Here is a 20164-nt window from a genome sequence, read left to right on the forward strand (position 1 = left end):
CTATATACACAAGGCATGCCTCATAAGTACAACATACTATTTAGATACATTTTCTCTAAGAGAGGGATAAGAAGAAAAAAGGAGAAGCCCAGAAAGGGAAAAAGGAAGAATGGGAACTGAACTGATAAAATGAAGTGCTGGGTTTCCCTCCCCATTCAATTCTGAAACCGACTTTCACATAATGACAGACAGATACATATATAGGGTCAAGAAATGCAATAGAAAAGTAGATTGTAGCTGCAGTTGCAACACTTGCCCTACATGCATCTACATGTAACTTACATGCCACACCCATTATCTCAACGCAGTTCTAAAGGGTTCTCATTCTCAACAACAAACCCACAAAATAATTACCATGAACATCCACCTCTCTGTCTCTTCCCACCACCTCATCCCTCTCGACTTCAAATCCCTCGTCACCTTACCCAACTCCCACACTTGGGCTCCATCCTCCCCCGATCACCACCCGTTCCCCGACTCCGTACCCGTCATCGACCTATCCGACCCGAATGCCACCCCTCTGGTCCGCCTTGCCTGTGAGAAATGGGGTGTGTTCCAAGTCACCAACCATGGCGTTCCCATGAACCTCATCAAACAAACTCAACTCCAAACCCATCGACTCTTCGCCCTCCCCAGAGACCAAAAACTCCGGGTCCTCCGCTCGCCCGATGGCTTCACCGGGTACGGGTCGGCCCGCATTTCTGACAACTTCCCCAAGCTGATGTGGTCGGAGGGTTTCTCGATGATGGGGTCTCCGCTGGAACATGCTAGCCAGCTTTGGCCACGTCACCACGCCAACTTCTGGTACGTGCCACAGACAAATAAATAAATAAAATAATGCATCTACTGCTTGTCAGTTTAGCCTTTTTTTTTTTTTTTCCATGTAAGAGTAATGCTAGGCTTTAGGGTTTAGGGTTTCCACATTTTTATATCACGTTGTGCACCATTTTTTTATTTTCATATCACATATTGTGTGTATCATCTCTGTAATAAAAGTAAAATCCACAATTACAATGAGATACACAATGTGATATAAAAATGTGATAAGCTTGACAATTTTTTTTTTTAAAATGTCTCAAAGGATATGTTAGTAATTAGATCATGTTCGTTATGATCGATGAATGAAAGGCCAGGCTTCGGGACGTCACGTGGCGGGATAAGGGTGGTCTAGAAACTTAGCTTCCAATACGCGAGTTTGTACTGGTTCATGATCCATATGATATGTTTTGTCCATCACTTCACGTAGTCCTTTTTCGCTCATGAATCACCAACCCAACCCCCAACCCAACCCAATAAAAATTAAAGTATTCTTATATTTATATGTTTGGGTTTGTGCTTAAACACTTTCTTCTTTTTCTATTTTTTTTTTAACTTCCTTAGAAAGTTATGTATGTTTGCTTTGGATACGCATGACAAGTAAATATGGTGGTTGTTTTTGATGATTTGAAGACCGAAGTCAACATCAACGTGAATTTAAAAAATGAGTTCAATTAAACTCAACATAGAAAGGCATAGAATCCATTATAGTCATTAAACTCAGGAAAGACATAAAGTCTATAAAACACAACACAGATTTGGAAAACCCTAAGATAAAGAACAGGGAAATGCTACACCATTCAAAACCCACAAGCGACGCCATCAATGCAAGACCACAACCGCCGAAGAGAAACCAATAACCAAAGCTACAAATAGAAAATGGTGGTAAATATGATTGTTGTCTCAATCTTAATCCTATATTTGTCCACATATATTTGTCGGAATCTCAATGTACTTGATGTACTTAATTAATGGTTCAGATTGAAAACAACGTATTTATCGGTATATCTGTATCCTACTTATTAAACCAAATCCATATCCTGATCTGGCTGGTGTTGCAGTAATGTAATGGAAGAGTACCAAAAGGAGATGAAGGGACTTGCTGCAAAACTGATAGAGCTCATGCTTCGATCATTGGGCTTGAACAAGGAAGATGCCAAATGGCTCAGACATCCTCGGTCCTTGCTTCAACTCAACTCATACCCAGTCTGCCCAGACCCAACCCGGGCAATGGGCCTAGCCCCTCACACAGACTCCTCATTGCTCACTTTGCTATACCAGACCACTACAGGCGGCCTGCAAGTCCTTGTGGATGGGGTTTTGTGGGCGCCGGTGTACCCAACTGCCGGTGCGCTTGTTGTCAACGTCGGGGATTTAATGCACATACTATCCAACGGACGTTTCAAGAGTGCAGTCCATCGTGCCATTGTCAACAAAGTGCACCATCGCATCTCGATCGCATACTTCTACGGCCCGCCATGGGATGTGAAGATATCACCGTTGACGAAATTGATTGATCACGATCATCCACCTCTCTATCATCCGGTAACTTGGAGGGAGTACCTTGGTTACAAGGCAACGCACTTCAACAAGGCGCTTGAACTCATCCGGAATGATGGAGGAGAAATACAAGCCAACTAGCTAGCATTCATCTTTGATTTCAACTCATCTTTGGTTTGGCTGATTGTACATGTAATTTGTAAAATGAAATGGTTGATTAGATAAAATAAAACATTCGGCTATCTTTAAGACTGCCTTCATTTACGTTTCGTCTAACAAAATATCATTTACATTATAAGCCCCTGTGAGTTGAAAGAGATCCTTTAGATCAAGTTTGACATCAAAGTTAGGCTGGTTGGCCTTGGTTTTGGTCCAACAAAATTCTTCTATGGGTTAACTGGGGCTGGGTTAAAATCTAAAACCCTTTTACCATACGCTAAAAAGATAACCAGATAAAGTTGCTGTCTCCTTTGGGATGTGGTAATGGAGAAGGTAAACCATTTTCAAGATAAAACGATACAAATTTGTCACTTCCAGAGCTTGACGCACTTGTCATGGCTAGCGGAAGCAACCAACCCGGTAGCATCTGATACCGCCAAAGAAGATACTAGCTTGTCATGAGCATGCAGAGTCATTGTCTTGTTCTCGGTCATGTTCCAAAGCTCCAAAGTCTGAAATCCCACCATTTCATATCAAAAACTAAACCTCACTAAGCATATTCAACAAGTGCAAGTCACCGGGTAACAAGTTCATCTTTAATGTAAAGAGAAGTAGAGCAGTATAGCTAACCTCATAACAGCCAATGACCAACAATGAAGGACAAGTTGGATGGAAAACACATGTATTAAATTTGTTGCCAGAACAGCTCAATTCATGAATGCATTCCCCTCTGACGCTGGAGCCAACTGACCACACTCTAACCAAGTCATCACTCACTGATGCTAGAAAGTCACCAGAAGGATCCCAGCACACAGAATGGACAAGGTTCTTATGGCCCTACAATGAATAACACAAGATATAAATCAGAAAGCATTCATGATGAACAACAGCACATGAATCACATCAAAGTAAACATGTATTAGTGGGCTCTTACTGATAAACACTTCATTCAAGCCCAAATGTGGACACAACTAGTGCCCATTCCTAAATAAAGTTAAAAATATATTAATACTACAAATGTTAAGAAGTAATGGGAAGTTCAGAAGAAACCTGTAATTTACGCATGCAAGCTTGCGTCTCGACATCAAGGATGGATACAGAATTATCAGCTGCAGTTGCAAGGTTTCTTCCAGCACGGGGTTGAAACCTCATCTGAGTTGCACCACCCTGAAAAATATAGGTAATATTATCAAATGCCAAAGGATTTACTAAACGGAGAAACAGAATTCTAGTATTCCCTATATAGTATAGACAAATTAACACCATGTTTTATACCTTGAAAACTCCAGCACAACTACCATTCTTGATACTCCAGTATCGTATCTCACTGTTGTTATCACAAGAGCAGAGAAGGTCCTCTTTACTAGGGTGGAAGTCCACTGACATAACAGTTGTAGAATGCCCCACAAAAGTACGAAGTGAATATCCAGGCTGCGCAACATTTTTTTATGCATTCATTACATAGATGAAATAAGAATCGAGGATTCAGTAATTTAGTGATGACAGTTCAGTAGTAATGTATAAATTTGAAGATTAAAAATGAAACGTCAGTCAAAAATAACATGTAGCATTGAGGGAAAAACAAAAAACACATTGACTAACATTATCAGCATCCCAAACCCTGACAGTTTTGTCAGCAGAAGATGTAGCAAGCCTTGACATGCTAGGACTAAAACGAACATCGGTTATCCATTGAGAATGCTCTTCAAGTGTAGACTTTATAGTATAGGACTCAGTACACCACAATACAGCCTGCACCATAAAATAATCAAGTAATCATGACTACTTTGTGTTTCTATACGCCATAAGATTAACTGAAACAGTATCAAAACTTCCATCATTCATATTCGCAGCACTTTTCCTTTTTTTTAAAGTAGATAGTAATATAAGTTGGTCATGCACGGAGCCTATATGAAAAATTCAATCTTCCTAGGCTTACCTTTCGGTCATGCCCACCAGTGGCAAGTGATTTTCCATCTGAGGAGAAGTGACAGCATTCAACTTTACTTGTACTTGCAGGAATAAGCTGAACTTCCGTAAAAGTGAAGCCTAATTTCATCAAGAAAATGTTAAAAGCCTTTTGCTATATTTCTAGTATAATATAAGACCAAGCCATATACATCTCGCGACATAATTAACAAAGTTTATCAATGTCAGATGTTTGCATTCTTCATACCTTTGCTGACATCTGAACAGCGAGCAACTCTACCTCTAGGGTCAGCATCATCATGTGATAAGAATGATTCAACATTATCCTCTAAAGATCCATCATCCACAAAACGGTCCACATCAGTCTGCAATACATAGCTTAGTTACTGACTGCCAATGGAGTTCTAGGAACAATCCCTCACAAGTAAACACTTCGTGCTTTATCACAAAGAGCACACTAACCTTAATATGAAAATCACATATGAGGCAAGCCTAAAAGCATAATCTACCCACTACAAGTGACTTGGGAGGATACAAATTCAGGACATAGCAACATGGAGAAAAGTGGAAATTTGGTTAACATTTCTCCTCCAATGAATTATCCACATTTGGTAACTCAAGCACACTGTAGTCCGTACCATTTAAGTTGCTAAGAGGAGGAGGGACATAGTAAGAAAATACGGAAACATTGCACCTTTCTAACCCCTTGAGGTAAACTCTGTTCTTTTCCTTCTCAGCAATGGCACATTTTTTATGGATGGAAAAGATAGGAAATCAATTGAACCCACTAAAGCAAAATACGAATCAAGTTTGATGCACTCATTAGTGAAATGTTACAGATTGTGACTCCAAATTAAGTCACCTTAAATGCAATCAATACAAAGAAGTTAGATATAACAATGATAAGTTTCTAACCAATTTATTTTGCGCTGATGCAAGTGAGCCCAAACCATCAGAGCCAAACATAAGTAGAGACTTCGAGGAACCACCATTATGGGATAAAGTTGGCATAGACATTACATCTCCTGGTGTGTGGGTAGAAGGCGTTGAAGGTGAACTGGGAGATGGTCCTGTGGTATTAACAGTCCCTGAGCTATTGGCAGGACCTGAAGATGACACTGGTTGCTTTCTCTTTCGCCCAATTTGATTCTTTGAAGCCTTAAACCAGGAAAGCGAAATGAGAAAAGCAACCCAGATATAACAATTTTCAACACTGATCAAGTTCACAGCGAAAATAAAGACTAAAGACAATTGACTCTGAAAATATGATGAAATTCAAGTTTTAATATTATAATACAAGTTATATAGGGTGGAAAAGTAACGAATGTGAAATATCAAATGTGAAAAAAGCATACATCATGTATCAATAGTTTAGGATTTGTAAAAATTAGGATATGCAAAAATCTCCAGGACATGTGGATATATTTGTAAAACACTTTGCTGCAAGATCAAGTTGGAAAAAAAGAAGAAAGAGATAATAAAAAGGACATATAGCTTCATAAAGTTTGAATCCGATAGCCAGTAATAGAAAACCTGATCATTCCCTTGTAAGGTGTTAGCCATGCTACCATCTGCCACAATGCCACCAGAACCAATAATTTTTTCTTGCTGCTGTAGGTGTTGGCTTGAACTCTGAGATTGTTGACTTGAAAGCGTATGCTGCGAATACTGTTGCTGCTGTTGATTGTTGCTTTGCATCTGCTGTTGCTGTAACTGATAAGTTGGCTACTCATATAAGCAAATATATATGGGAAGCTTAAAGTTCACAAGATCCTATGATACTAGCTAAAACGATGAGTTTTCTTAAATCCAGATGTAGAAGAAGAAATGATACCTTCATAATCATATCGGCATCTGCACGAGGTAATACCGGGCAACCAACTTGCACTGGTGATCCAACGTTAGATACGTCAACAGAATTTAGTTGACCATCCTTCCCGAGACCCATATTTTGATTGTTGAGAAGCATTCTCAGCCTTCTACTGTCCAAGTCAGCAGATGGGGAAGCCAGATTTTGTTGTGCAAGCATAAGTTGCTGCTGTAGCTGAAGTTGATTGAAGGGTTGAGGGGACTGCATCAAAGAAGTTTGCTGCTGAAGAATCCCAGATCGAAATCGATCAAATCCCTAAAAAGGTGAGATGTTATCAGAAAATAAACTATAAACTAAAAAATGCAGATGCTAACAAGCCAGTTTCATCTTTGGCAGCATGGTTAATTGCAAAAAATGCTCTTCGTTTCTTTGCCTACATTTAAAATCATGTTGTCTTCTTATCAGTAATGCCAATGGAATGTGGCATCAAATATTGCTTAGCACACTTTATACAACCAACTTGAACAAGTTTCCATTTCAAGATATTACCCTCATCATTTTAAGGTGAAATAATTATCTTAAAGTTATTTCAGTTTTCCTTCAACAACAGGATGCCAATATACAACCAGACTTCTCTAATAATAGGTCATAAAATCTTGCATGAAACAGAAAAAATGTTTCTCAAGTGGTGTTACAAATTTTTAGTAAAAACATAAAATGAGAGAGAGAGAGAGAGAGAGAGAGAGAGAGAGAGAGAGAGAGAGAGAGAGAGTATGTATATCTAAAAGAAGAAGATTAATTGTTAATCATCCTTAACCTCTAGTTGTATGGTATTCTTAATTCAATGCCTTAAGAATATAGCATTTCCTCTAAAAATTTCACCCATCAAGTACTCCATTTTCTGTTTGACTTAACACTATAGTTAGCTATTGGCCACAGAATAGCCCAAACACCAAACAGAAAACATAAATTAGAATTATATCAAGTGGAGGGGGGATGCAAAAGTAATATCAACACTGGGTATTCAGTTCTACCGTTAAAGGCCATCCTTTCAGAGTCAAATTGTTACCGCCTTGATTTGATCCTGAAATGAACATATGAATCATTCATAGGAGATAAATTGATACCAGAAATAAATTCAAAGAGCTTTCAAACTTTTACAATTTTCTTATTTATCTGTTCAAGTTTCACACCCAAAACCCACCCAGAAATTCCCCATACAGGAAAAAAAAAACACAATATTAATCAATACCATGAGCGCCAATCAATGATCCTTCTGGAGCAGCAGCTCTGGGGTTTATCATCTCAGTCTTTATTTCCTGTTTCATCATGCAAAGGATACCCAAAATAAGAAAAATCAAATTGTATGGATAAAAGATGAAGTATGAAACAGATCGCTGATGATAATCACCTGTGTTGAACCAGGAAGTTGCTGACTCCGGTTGTGAGCTTGTTGAAGATTCCCCAACATACTTCCAGGTGTACCATGCAGCATTTGACTGTCAGGAAGGAGTTCAACCACTTTCATATTAAGCATCAATTGCACACAAAGAGCATGTGTTACACCACAATGCCTAGTAATGATAAATATGGAATCTTCAAGAGAAATACCGAGGAGGCTGGCCACCTGTAGTGGCGGCTTTCAACAATGAGGCATGATTGGAATCCAGAAGCTGACTCATATTATCACCTAATCTTTGCTGCATGGTGTACGTATTGTGAGTTGATGAATAGATGAAAGGAATCTAAAATATAAAGAACTTCTTTGAATCTATGGCAAAACTTATTACCTTGATAGCTGCATCATCCAAACCATCCCTCTGTATTGGAAGCTTTAATCTCTCCTCATACATTTTTGTTGCCATTGAATTAGCAGTTGCAGGGTTCTGCCTCAAAAGAGAATCATTGCCAACAAGCCCATTGGCAGTGCCATTTAGAAGCTGGGTCCCATCTCGACGCTGCTGTTGCTGCTGTTGCTGCTGCTGCTGCTGCTGCTGCTGCTGTTGTTGTTGTTGTTGCTGCTGCTGCTGCTGTTGTTGCTGCTGAGCATGCCTCTGTAACAATTGCTGCTGCATTTGCATTTGCATTTGCTGTTGCGGCTGAGGCTTCTGCTGCTGATGTTGCTGCTGCAGCTCCCTAGCCTTCATCACTTGAGTCTAACACATCCAGACAAACAGTGAAACATTTCAAATAGAGAGAAGCCCAAACAATTCCATCTATATTTATGAATTGAAAGAAAAAACGTCAGAGCCACGGTTGAAGTCCAATATAAGTCCACACCTCAATGTAAGATGCAGCTGCTTCTGAGTGCTTCTCATTCGTCCTAGCAATAAATATGTCCCAAAAGACAGACCACCATTCGAAAAGAAAGCCACCAGGTGCATCAATAGCTGGAGCAAGAGTAAAATCAAAGAAATGTAAATAAATTCAGATATACAATTCGCAGTATGCAGTGAATCTCTTTTCTTTGGCATATATACTTACCTACAGGATCTGTAGACACTTTTCCTTCATCTTGAAATGCCTTTGCAGAAGCATGTAATTTTCTCTTCATAAGGTAATCATATATATACACATCCAACCTGTGATCCAAACAAATTATAAAACTTCCACATGCCAGGAATCCAAAGAACTTTAACTTCCGAGAATTTTCTGAAAATTAACATTGGAAGAAGGTCCACAATGCAAAAACATAAAATCTGATACGATGCTAATCCACCAATCCAATGCCAAGAAAATGAATGAAAATATTAAGGGCCCGTTTGAAAACCATTTCAATTTTAGTTTTTAGTTTTCATTTTTTGTGCTAGAGTATAGAGGGAAAAGAATGAGGATGAGAGAGGAGGCTGTGAGGGAGGAGTAACAAAAGTGAAAACAAAAACAAAAAACCGAAATCTATTTGAAATTGTTTTCAATTTTGTTACTCCTCCCTCCCATCTCCCCTCTCCCCTCTCATCCTCTTTCTCCATCTCATCTCATCCTCACTCCCATTCTCACTCTCATTTTCCTCTATACTCTAGCACAAAAAATGAAAACTAAAAACTAAAACTGAAATGGTTATCAAACTTGCCCTAAATTTCTTTCCTCTTTTCCTGTTCTTTTTCTGGAGCAGGAAAAAAATATGAGACAACTGCAGATACAAAGATTCATCCAAATCAACAACACCCCATCTCAACCCTCAATCCAACCAAACAAACGTCACAAGCAAAGCTTGGAAAAATAAAAGGGAGAAGAAAGGAAAGAAAACCCAAAGCCAGACAACAACAAGAAGCATGAATATATTAATATACGAAAATATGGAAGATATCTCAACAGCAACAGAGCCTTCCAAAAACATGTAAAAAGCAAAGCACCCATTACAGAATAAGGTCACAAAAACCCAAACCAGAGAGACCAAATCGGGCCCCCAAAAAAGACACAAATTTTGCACAAGCCAACAGCAAAGGAAACAACTTACCCAGCGTCAATAAGCTTGGATGTTATTCTTTAAAAGAAATAATTAAAACGAAGAAAAGGCAGAAAATTGAACACTGAAGAAATACCCGTTTGAACAAAGATAACAAAGATAACAAAAACAACAGTACCCACCAAAACTGAACACTGAAGAAGGAACCCTAGAACCAAAAGCTCACTAAAAATCCCCAAAGTCCAAGTGGCTACTACCATGTCAACAGCAAAACGAAGAAAAGGCAGGAAATTTCAGTCACAAAGTAACGTTAAAAGAAACAAAACGAAGTAAACAATACTTACATTTTATCAGCTTCCCAATTGGTCTGACTCTGAGACATGATTCTGAGATTAACAGCAAGAGCAATTTGTAAGTAAATCCGAAGCCTTCGACACTTAGCAGATAACGAAGTCGAATGTCGGAGAAATTGTGTTAAAATGCTCAGGGTCCTGTCTTCTGCTCTTCGGAAGCAGATGGAAGTTTTTGTTTGGCTTTCTCCTTCACTCTACTTGAAAGTTGAAGACGATAACCTCCTCAATTCAATACTAAAATAATATTTTTCATTTTTGTGGTTTTTGTTTTCCTTGCTCTTTTTTCCTTTTTCTTTTTTTCTCTTTTTTTCTTTTCACTTTCCTTTTGATTATTTTTATGAGGTTTTTTCTTCTTTTGTTTTTGGCAGGCGTAGTGCTCGTTCTTCTTCTCACTCTTCAATTCTAAAATGTCACGCAACCGGTGCATAAGATGGTTGGCATTCACTTATATTTATTTTTTCTTTAAAAAATTTTCTTAATTTTTTTTTCTTTGCCAAGCTTTAAATAACTTGGTTAGCAAGTAATGCATGCATTTTTAAAATTAAATCTTTCCTATCTACATCTCTAATCTGTAATGTAAATGGTTTCCTTTTCTATAATTAAGTTGTTTTATCTTGATGTATTACTTTAATACAATGTAAGTTTATTCTCCTTATCTTAGCTTTAAACATAAACGAATAAAAAACGAATTAAGTGAGCATTTCTTATTAAAATAAATTATCACAACTATTTAAATTTTATCTAGTTACTTTACCATTCTCTGTATATTTCTCAAATGTCAAAGCATATCTATCGTTTGGGCTTGTTTGGGAGTTATTCTAGATTGACTAGAATCACTTTTGAGGCGATTCACCTCTCATATGCTTCTCTATTAAATCACTTAAAATTATTATATGAAAAAGTAATTCTTTATAGAAGTGATCTTTATCAACAATGTTTAATACTGTTATAAAAGGAGAATTGTGCATAACAAATATTAACATAACACTTGGACTTTTTTTTGCTTTCATTTTATATTGATTGGTTATTGGCAGACTATAAGCAAATGACGTATTTTTTTTCCAATGCAGCTTTGTTTGTTTGGTAACGATTTTTTTCTACGGTCGTAGGACGCATAAAGAGGTCAAAATAGATCAGAATAAGTTTGGCGTGACAATCTCTTTTTCATTTTATGGCTTTCTAAAGTCTGCATATCACATCACGGATTGCTTGATATTATTTACTGCCAAATTGTCTTTATTGGTGCCAGAATAAAAAAAGTTCGACAGGCTTTGCAGTTTGCTGCAAAGTCACAGAAAGTCAGAGAAAGGTGGTTGGGAAAATTCCAAGTCTTTATCTTTTTTAAGCCACCAAGTCTCTTATTTAATGTTATGATTGAAGACCCTTTATTCGTTCATTTTGTTAATCAAGGTGATTAAATCAAGAGCATCATTAGCTGGTGCTAATGCCAAAAGAATAGAATAATGTTCAATTCTAATTTCCTGAAACAAAATCATGCCTAATCCCAAAACTGATAACCAAAAAACCCTAGTTGTGTACAAAATTTGCCATAAAACAGAAGGTTGAATAGAGGCACCTCCTCCAATGTGCCTCCTGTAAGGCCATTTTCTAGAACAAGGAGATTCCTGTGTACCTTTTTGTACCTCAATCCAAAGTTTTTCCATTCACATAAAACTGATGTCTGATGCAAATATGACTTCTTCTTTTCTTTTCTTTTTTGGGTCTGGATGTAAATATGACTTCCTAGCCTAATATAAAAAAGTTAACCATCTCTCTCTAACAAGCAATTATTATAGACAGAAAGGGTACCAAGACAAAAAAGAATTTTACCAAAAAAAAATACAAAAAAGAAGGCCATGATTTCTCCAATTATTCTTTGAAATCATCCTTGTCATCAACTGGAATTGGTGTGTTTCTCCAAAAAACAGCAAGAGCACTCCCACCAAGCTGTTAGGAAGACAATTATGACAGCAAATTAGATTGTACTTGGGTTAACTCAAAGGATAGCTAAGAAAGAAAAAGGAGATTTTAAGAGAGTCATACCGCCATGCAAACAACACTAACAGCAGAAGGGACAGCTACAAGAGGGTTTGTAAAATGCTTTTGAGCAAGTAAAAACCCAAGTGCTGAGCTCTGCAAATCAAATTATCAGGAACGTAAATTAGAGGCTACTTTAGTTTATCTAACAATTTCAGGTTTGTCAAGATTAACACTTCCAGTAAAAGTTCAGTATACAAATGGAATTCATGATTTGCAAGACGTCAGAGATCAGATGAACTTGTTCAACCTTGACAAACTCCGTGTAAAATCAGTACGGAAATACTAACTGAGAAGTTGTTTACCTGCATCCCACACTCTATGGATATGGTACGAGAAGTAGATTCACCAAATGATATTTTTGAAACAAAATAACCAATAGCAAATGCAGCACCATGTAGAAAAGCCACCGGGAGTATTAGTTGTGCTCCTTGTGTTTTCAAGACTTCAGAAACTTGCCCTATCTTAAAAAATGTAAGAATTCAAGTTACCCCATTAGATGCAATGTAACTTCATGAAATCACAAAAGCTATCAATATGGAATAGTCAACTCAGTTAATATTTTGTGACTTACCGGGCTAGCACAGAGTAGAGTGGTGAGAATTACTCCAATTAAAGGAGTCACTGAGGCTAATTTTGAAGTGACCTTGGGGTAGAACTCATTTGCCAGTACTGTCACATAAAGCAGGGAGCAGAGTTTTGATTATGAATGTAAGTCCAGATATTGGAAATAAGCTGTGGTTTGCGATAATTGATTTTCAGATTCTGATGGTAACTATAAAATATTCAAGCTACCTCCAACAATTGTTGGCATTAAAACAACCTGGAAAGTGCTGATTGCTAGGCCCTGCAAAGATGGTGGGAGAAAATATCACTGTCATAAATGGTAATACAAGATATCAACGTCACATGATTAATGTATTAGGTGTCAAAATTATGTCTTTTGGATTCCTAAGTGTATTAATGTGGATCTTTCAAGATTCATGTACCAATTACCCTATAAAAGGGGCTATTTTGTAAGCTTTATAAATCAGAGTTAGTGAAAGAAAAACAGTTATTTTCAACTCCAACTTGTGGGTGAGGCGCGAGTTGACGTGGAGTGATTCCAAGGCACCTTCAGTGTGATGCCAAATTTTTTCTAATTCCTCTATTGGACACTTTCGGTGCAATGCCAAAGGCGAAGTGAGTCCGGATCTCTTTATTTTTTTCCTATCTGTTCATGTTGTCCTACATCAGTCAATCATGTTTGAACTTACCGCAGCATCAACTGGAACAAGCTGGCCAGCAAGAAGCTTGGTAAGAAGCGGTGTCATAATAATAGCTCCTATTGTTGAGCACCTACAAAATTCCACAAAATATTCACATTAAGATGTAGTAAAGACTCTTGTTTTTTGTTTTATAATATAAACTTCGGTAACAGTCATTACCATTATAGATAGTATGCAATCGCATTTCCAAGGTAGCATATATTTGGGACAGAAAATCCTAACTGCCTTGAATTAACCTTATGTTCTAAACATGCTGAATATAGTTCTCTGATTTTAATTTGCATTTGAGTGCATGTGACTTACGTTGTCATGAGAACAGAAAGTGCAACATTTCCTTTAGATATATAAGTTGCAACATTTGACGCCTGACCACCAGGACAGCATGAGACCAAGATAAGACCAGTCGCAATAGGTGCAGAAAGTTTTAGCGTCTGAAAATTAAAGAGGAAATCTTAGATAACATATATGTTTAGTCAATACTACCATTGCATCCAAACACTATTAAAAGGCATGTGGTTATCCATAAACTTATCCAGTCAACCTGCCCTTTATTTGGTAATACAAGAGAGGATCTTCGAATATGGATGGGCGGTAAACATGAGCTTTTTTGTTCAAGTCTGAATTGAGCAAATATTTTATGTATGTGTAAAACCTGCTTTTCTAATTCTGTTATCATGAACTTGAATGGTAATGGACAAATTCTATAAGAAATTAATATATTTCAATAGTAAATTACACGACAGACCACAAAAATTTTGAAGATGAAATACCAGGGCAATGACAAAGCCTAGCAGAGGTTTTATCATGTACTGTGCAAGAAATCCTACACCCACCTGCAATAAAAAAAATTTAATACCATTTAATAATAGATCATTCTGTTTTCGAAAGTGTCCGACGACTTAAATTTGAGTGGATGTTACTCACAGTCCAAGGATTACGTAAACATCGTCTAAAATCCTCGAAGGTCAACGTCAATCCCATAGAAAGCATGAGGAAACCCAGTCCAAGTGTGAAAAGGTCTGTCTCCAACCAAGTTACCTGCAGGAACCCCAACAATAAGCTAGTTATACACTAGTTGATATGCCACATATTGAAGTAGCAGGCAAAGAAATATTACAGCAGATGGCTTGTAGATCCCCAGGATGGTGCCCAATATGACCTGTCCATGGAATTAGATTTAGAATGTGAAAGTGTTCCTTGAGAAAGCTTTGTTTAAAATAAACACAGAAGTAAGCAATTAAGAAGTACTGAAAATGAGAAACCGGATAACAGTTTCAAATTTTTTATAAGGTTGATATATTTTAGTAATGAAATGTAATACCTACCCACACAGGAAATAAAGTTGTCAAAGTTTCAATTATTCTCTCGTACTGGCTCATCCCTCTAGAAGTGCTACCGGGAAGATCTCCAGATAAATTTGTTGCAGCCTTGCTCAAAACTTCAGAGTTCCTACATATAGCCGCCAACTAGCTGGTCATAATATGTAGAGAATGTGGAATTGGTTGTTCATTAACCAGGAAGTGCAGATTATTAAGTAAAGATAACAGTGCTTGAAAAGGGCAACCATCTCTATAAATAGTTGGCTAAAACGAGGACACAGACCGGACAGTATATGGTTTAGAGCATTACTGGTAAATGGTTATCTACTGGTGTAAAGCTTGAGACCAGTTCCCTAATCAAGTGAGGGCTATCTCTTCTCCTATTGGTGTAAATAAAGCACAACAATATATGCTTTTCCACATTCTCCTCCAAGACTAAAAATTTCCCATTGCTTATTCCGATATTCTTTAGAAAAGTTAACTATGAGACCACTATGTTCCCTCAAACATTAACCAGTAATGCTTGTGCATGATCACATTGATATATTAACTTTTCTTTCATCAAAGACGTATCAAACAGAGTAAAGAAGAACTTGAAAGCCAAACAGGATGTTCGGAAGGAAAAAAACACCTTGATTTGGATTGCACAACGATGGGACTCCATGGCTTGCTTTGGATTGCACAACTTCTTCCATTCTCAGGCAAAGAAAGTACACCTCTAAGATCTATACAACAATCAATGTCAGAAAACAAATGTTTGAAACAGAGGGAAAAAGAAGAAATGTCAGAGTCCCCACAAAATGGGAACACGAAATTGAGTAAATTTGAAGTCCCAAAGCACAGAATTTTATAAATAAAACAACAAAAGAAACAGAACCCAATTGCCAGAAGCCGATAAAACCGCTAGCCAGAAAGAATAAGCATTGAAACCAAGCATGAATTGAATCACACGTACCCAGATGAGTTTGCAGCCTCCTTGCAGATAGAGAAGAGCTTGGCCTGCAGAAAGCGTCACATGTTCTTACCTTGAAATCCTTGACAGCAAATCTAGACATAGACGACATTGAATCGAACTTGTGATTCGATCAAGAGGGAGGAGATCAAAGGAGCACTGGGTTTAAGCTAAAACTTCAAAAGGTGGTGAGCATGGGGGTTTTGGGTGTGTTGGTGGGGTTTTCGCAGGAAGCTTGCCTCCAAAATGCTTGGCCTGGCTTCGTGTAGTGGGCAGTCGTGGAAACCGATGAGCCACACATATCTATACATGTCTCATCCAAATCTTTTAGCTATACAACGAAAACGGATTGGATTGTGGTTGATTGAAAATCACAGTTTATGCAGGCTTCGAGTCCAAGTGTCAGATATTAATTAACACGGAGCTCGCGCAATTTTCTTTTGACTGGGAAATAAAATTACAGAGAAGAGCTCGCAGCAACATGAGGTTTTCACTTAAAAAAATTATAAAATACCACATTTAACCCGAATTTTGTATGAAAGTATACATAATAATACCTAGCCTTTTGGTAAATTCGAACCCAAAATATTTGTATTTTATGATTAATTCATCTAGAGAAGTGATAATTTGTTGAGAAGATTAAAAGCCATTTTAACGGACTATAAAGTTATAAACACACTTTTAAAATCAAATATAATTATAATGTTTGGGAAATTAGAATAACAATTTTGAAAACTAATAATTTTTTTTTAATACACGATAGTTTAACTACAAGGAGAGGGGGTTTCTCACACCCACACTACCAAAGTGCCATACAGTTCGAATTTGAACCCTTTTTCACTAGCTTAGAGACCCCGTTGGCTTTTGAAAACTAAATTTAAAGTGCGAGTCAAACTGTAATTTTCTAAAACATAAACAATTACAGTCACACTCACTCCTAACTAAATAACAGCAAGCAAATACCTAGTAAAGAAATTATATTTATTTAAATTTGAAAAATAAAAAAAAGAAAATAGTTCTTGCAAATTGCAATGTGGGCCTAAAGCGGCCCATGTTCCAGTTACCATAGTACGACTCTCTTTTAGTGGCTGGGCCTCTGACATTTCTGAGTTGACCCATATCCATTGGTCTGGTCTCTCTTGATGATCTTCTTTTCTTTCTATTCTACAAACAAACAAATTCTTTTATTTTTTTTTTTAATTTCTACCTACACTGTGAAAAATTAAGGGTCTTTTTCTCTTTCTTCTGATTTTAAATCTTTAGCTGTTTTGTCTTCATTGATATGCTGCTAGCTGTCTCTCTCTTGTTTTCTCACTGCATTAAAATCTTCTTCCTGTCATGGCCATATTCTGTTGAAGCAGTGGCATCTGATTAATCTACTAGCCTGCACGGTGCACCAGAAGCTATCTTTCCAATGACTTTATTTTTCTGCTTTTGCTCTGTCTGCAACTCTCAACTCAAGCATTATATTATATGGTCCTAAATTTAAGTAATTTCTGTGCTGTGATCATCAACATGGGTCTTATCAAATGGTCCAACCCAAAATTGAAGTATTTTGTGTTTGGCTTCCCAGAAAACGGACACGCCCTTTTTTTCTGAGTAAAGGAAAATCAAAATCTGGGAAAGTTTGGTGGTTGGATATGCAGAATGCAGGAATATTGATTGAGGGCAGCGCCTTAGCAATAGGATACACACACATCCATATTATTGATCAGTACGTGGTTTTTGGCTCTTATTTGAGACACACATATATCCAAGCCTGGTCCATGGTTCATGGTCATGGACCACCTGCCATGATTTATTTCACAGAATTAGAGGCATTAATTAAAATTGGACAGGTTTTGTTTCACCTCCAAAATAACTTCATGAAATATGATATCAATTTTTTTTTTCTTCCAATGAGGTATAGCCTAGTGGAAAAGGGCATTGACTTGCAGACCAGTAGTCTTATATTCGAACCTCACCTTAATTGTGTGTGTATAAGAAACCTCGCTTAGAGATTCAAAATAATAATATCAACCAAACACAAACACATAGGCATTATTTGTACACTTATAAATTGCAATAAAAACACATGACAAGATTTGGATATTTGAATATGATATAATATAATTAAGGGCATTTGGTATATCAATAATTCAGTGCAGTCCAAAAAAGGGTCTAAATCTAAAAGAATTGGGACATAATAAGAAGATAAAAAAGAGGCAATGGCTCTCTCTAGTACCAAATTAAAGTGACACATTTTGGTCACATGCCATTGCCCATTGGGTTGGTCATACACATTCGTCATCTAACCTGTCTTCTGATAACCACTTGATTTATCAAACTTTTGTATTGTGATGGCCGTGGGAATGAGTTGGGGGGGGGGGGGGACCGATTCCAGGCCAAAAGGAAGATCATTTTTTGTTTCTGCATCAAACTTATCTTTCAAGGCCTCCCCAAAATCCTTTCATTTTTTATTTTTTATTTTTTATTTTCTTCATATGCAGCAATCCATTGCAATATAATATAAAAAAACATAAAGTAATGTAAAAAAGAAGAAGCAAACTGTATCATCATTTTTGCCATATGGCTTAATGCTTATGATTTGCTGGACTTGGTCTCTTCTCTTCATGAATCATATATTATGCTTTCTGGTGGCCCTATTATATCTATCCATGCGCTGGTTTTTATTCTTCTTTCCGAATGACATATTCAAAGGAGCTTGAAAAAGAAAAAGGAATTTCGACCAAAAGAAAAAGAAAAAGAAAAAATCTTCCCAACCCTATTTCCAAGTCAATGACATGTATATTTTCAGGGGAATAGAAACAGAGAAACAGTTTGTAAATAGTTACGATATTCGGCAGAGTGATTGATATCTGTTTAATCATATTTATGGCATAATTAATAACTCAAACATCAGTAATTAATATCTGTTTTGCTAGAATGAGTTTTTGCAGAGAGAGAGAGAGAGAGAGAGAGAGAGGAGGACCCAGGACCCATCTCTCTGTGTATATATATGGAAGTTGGAAATGTGTCTTATGCACAAGCAATTGCTTAAAAAGCAGGTGCAGCAAGCCCTACTTTCACATTACTTCTTGCAAGATTTTGTTTTTATCACTGCTTATTAGTTTGGCCAAATTGGGTTACGTGGCAGCTTTCTTTGTCATGATGTGTTTGATTTACACTGTAGGAGTAAAATGTCGAGTGGTGGTTTAGTTTAATACTAGTCGGCTTTACAAAAAGGAATTGAAATAAGCAACTTTTTTCTTCTTTTTTTTGTAAGACGTCCTTTTCCCTCGAATTCCTTCTCAGGCTGCTGCTTTCTCTTGTGACTTGTACAGGCAGAGGGTCCAACTCCAATGCCAGATTTATTTATCCACCCTCCAAGACACCCAAAAGGTGTTAACATTACCTACCCCTTCCATCTGTAATTTTTAAGGCACATTTACTCCTGATCCTGATTGATTAGGAATCTAATTCAAGTTTTGTTTCCCTTCAAATAATTATTTGCTTGGAAATTAATTAAATAAAACAATACCTTACCTTATTATGATACAATACAAAAGGCGATTAATTTTTGCTTACTTGAGTTGGTGAGCATTGGCAGTTGAGATGAATTATTTACTTCATCAAAACATCATTTACCCCTAAAACAACAAAGGAAGACTTAAATCCCAGTTACTCAAACAACACAATACAATACGAAAATGATTAAGCTCGTTTTTAGTTCATGCGGTAAATTTGATATACTTTGTCAAGTTTGCTTAAAGACTCAAATTAATATATTTTAATTTATTCCAAGCTTGAGCCTCTTAATACTCAACCAATTTAATTCACAACTCACCACTTGTTTCCTATATCAACAAACAAAATCTAATGTTTACTATTATAGACTGTGGATCAATCTATGATAAAAAGGTCACATCAACAGTTAATGAGCGACCATACGGTTCATATTTGAGAATATTGGTGTATAAATTGATAAAATTGAAACCACAAATCCTTTATTGAGAATGACTCCAAACATCTAGGGGGTGTGTTTTGTCTTTCGCCCTTCTATTATTCAGTGTTTCATAAACCATTTACACAGAAAGATTAAAAAAAACATTTCATGAAGAAAAAAAATTGATTTTTGAGTATTTTTTTTAATGAATAATTTTGTAGTTGTTTTTTTTAAATTTTATAATCAGTTCAAATCTTTGACTAGCAAGAATTATTTTAAATACGGCAAAGGAATTTGTAGTTTAAGTATATTTTTTCCCCTGAAAGGCGTACGGCCATAGAGCATCTCATACAACAAAATACCTGAATTCCAAACATAAATAAATTCACAGTATTAATGATAAAACGCATTACAGATCTGCAAAGAAAGTTAAGTAGGAGACTCCGTTATCATGAAATAGATGGAACACATGATTTGATACATCTTTGTAGAACTACCTAGTAACTCATACACTCGAAGTAAGGTATTATGGTCGAGTCTCTTGTCTCCTAATATTTATTATATATACCCTCATAACCAAAAAATTAATGTTTTTTTAATGAAAAACATATTAATATGTTTAATAAATTAAAAGTGTGACGGATTTAATATACGAATTTTTAACCGTCTTCCACCGTATTATTAATTTTT

At 36.7% G+C, this 20164-nt stretch overlaps 3 protein-coding genes across 5 annotated transcripts; 1 reads left to right on the forward strand and 2 right to left on the reverse strand.

The window, feature by feature from the left end:
* Window positions 1–168: 168 nt before the first annotated feature.
* On the forward strand, window positions 169–2750 carry LOC110759921 (gibberellin 3-beta-dioxygenase 3-like). Its single transcript, XM_021962064.2, has 2 exons — window positions 169–804; window positions 1878–2750. Exons 1-2 carry the CDS (start codon window positions 356–358, stop codon window positions 2455–2457), a joined length of 1029 nt encoding a protein of 342 aa, XP_021817756.2. The 5' UTR covers window positions 169–355; the 3' UTR covers window positions 2458–2750.
* Window positions 2534–10345, reverse strand: LOC110759920 (transcriptional corepressor LEUNIG). Of its 3 annotated transcripts, none has more exons than XM_021962062.2 (18): window positions 9965–10345; window positions 8699–8796; window positions 8495–8604; window positions 8005–8370; window positions 7826–7914; window positions 7626–7713; window positions 7467–7533; window positions 7249–7298; window positions 6239–6529; window positions 5938–6105; window positions 5320–5562; window positions 4652–4769; window positions 4415–4524; window positions 4078–4227; window positions 3751–3906; window positions 3526–3642; window positions 3106–3312; window positions 2534–2987 (listed from the first exon to the last, which is right to left on the reverse strand). In XM_021962062.2, the coding sequence occupies exons 1-18, from the start codon at window positions 10000–10002 to the stop codon at window positions 2844–2846; spliced, it is 2610 nt and encodes an 869-aa protein (XP_021817754.1). In that variant the 5' UTR covers window positions 10003–10345; the 3' UTR covers window positions 2534–2843. The 3 variants fall into 3 exon arrangements, with proteins under 3 accessions (XP_021817754.1, XP_021817755.1, XP_021817753.1); XM_021962063.2 differs by having other exon boundaries at window positions 5938–6102; window positions 9965–10344; XM_021962061.2 differs by having other exon boundaries at window positions 5938–6117; window positions 9965–10343.
* Window positions 10346–11607: 1262 nt separating this feature from the next.
* BASS2 (Sodium Bile acid symporter family) lies at window positions 11608–16006 on the reverse strand. The gene is made up of 13 exons (XM_021962131.2): window positions 15553–16006; window positions 15229–15322; window positions 14604–14727; window positions 14396–14437; window positions 14203–14316; window positions 14049–14111; window positions 13582–13709; window positions 13267–13348; window positions 12806–12857; window positions 12585–12682; window positions 12316–12474; window positions 12017–12106; window positions 11608–11920 (listed from the first exon to the last, which is right to left on the reverse strand). The coding sequence occupies exons 1-13, from the start codon at window positions 15659–15661 to the stop codon at window positions 11843–11845; spliced, it is 1233 nt and encodes a 410-aa protein (XP_021817823.2). The 5' UTR covers window positions 15662–16006; the 3' UTR covers window positions 11608–11842.
* Between the last annotated feature and the right edge of the window lie 4158 nt (window positions 16007–20164).

The sequence above is a fragment of the Prunus avium genome, chromosome 7, assembly GCF_965620075.1.
Source record: "Prunus avium chromosome 7, drPruAviu1.hap1.1, whole genome shotgun sequence".
Taxonomy (NCBI): Eukaryota; Viridiplantae; Streptophyta; class Magnoliopsida; order Rosales; family Rosaceae; genus Prunus; species Prunus avium.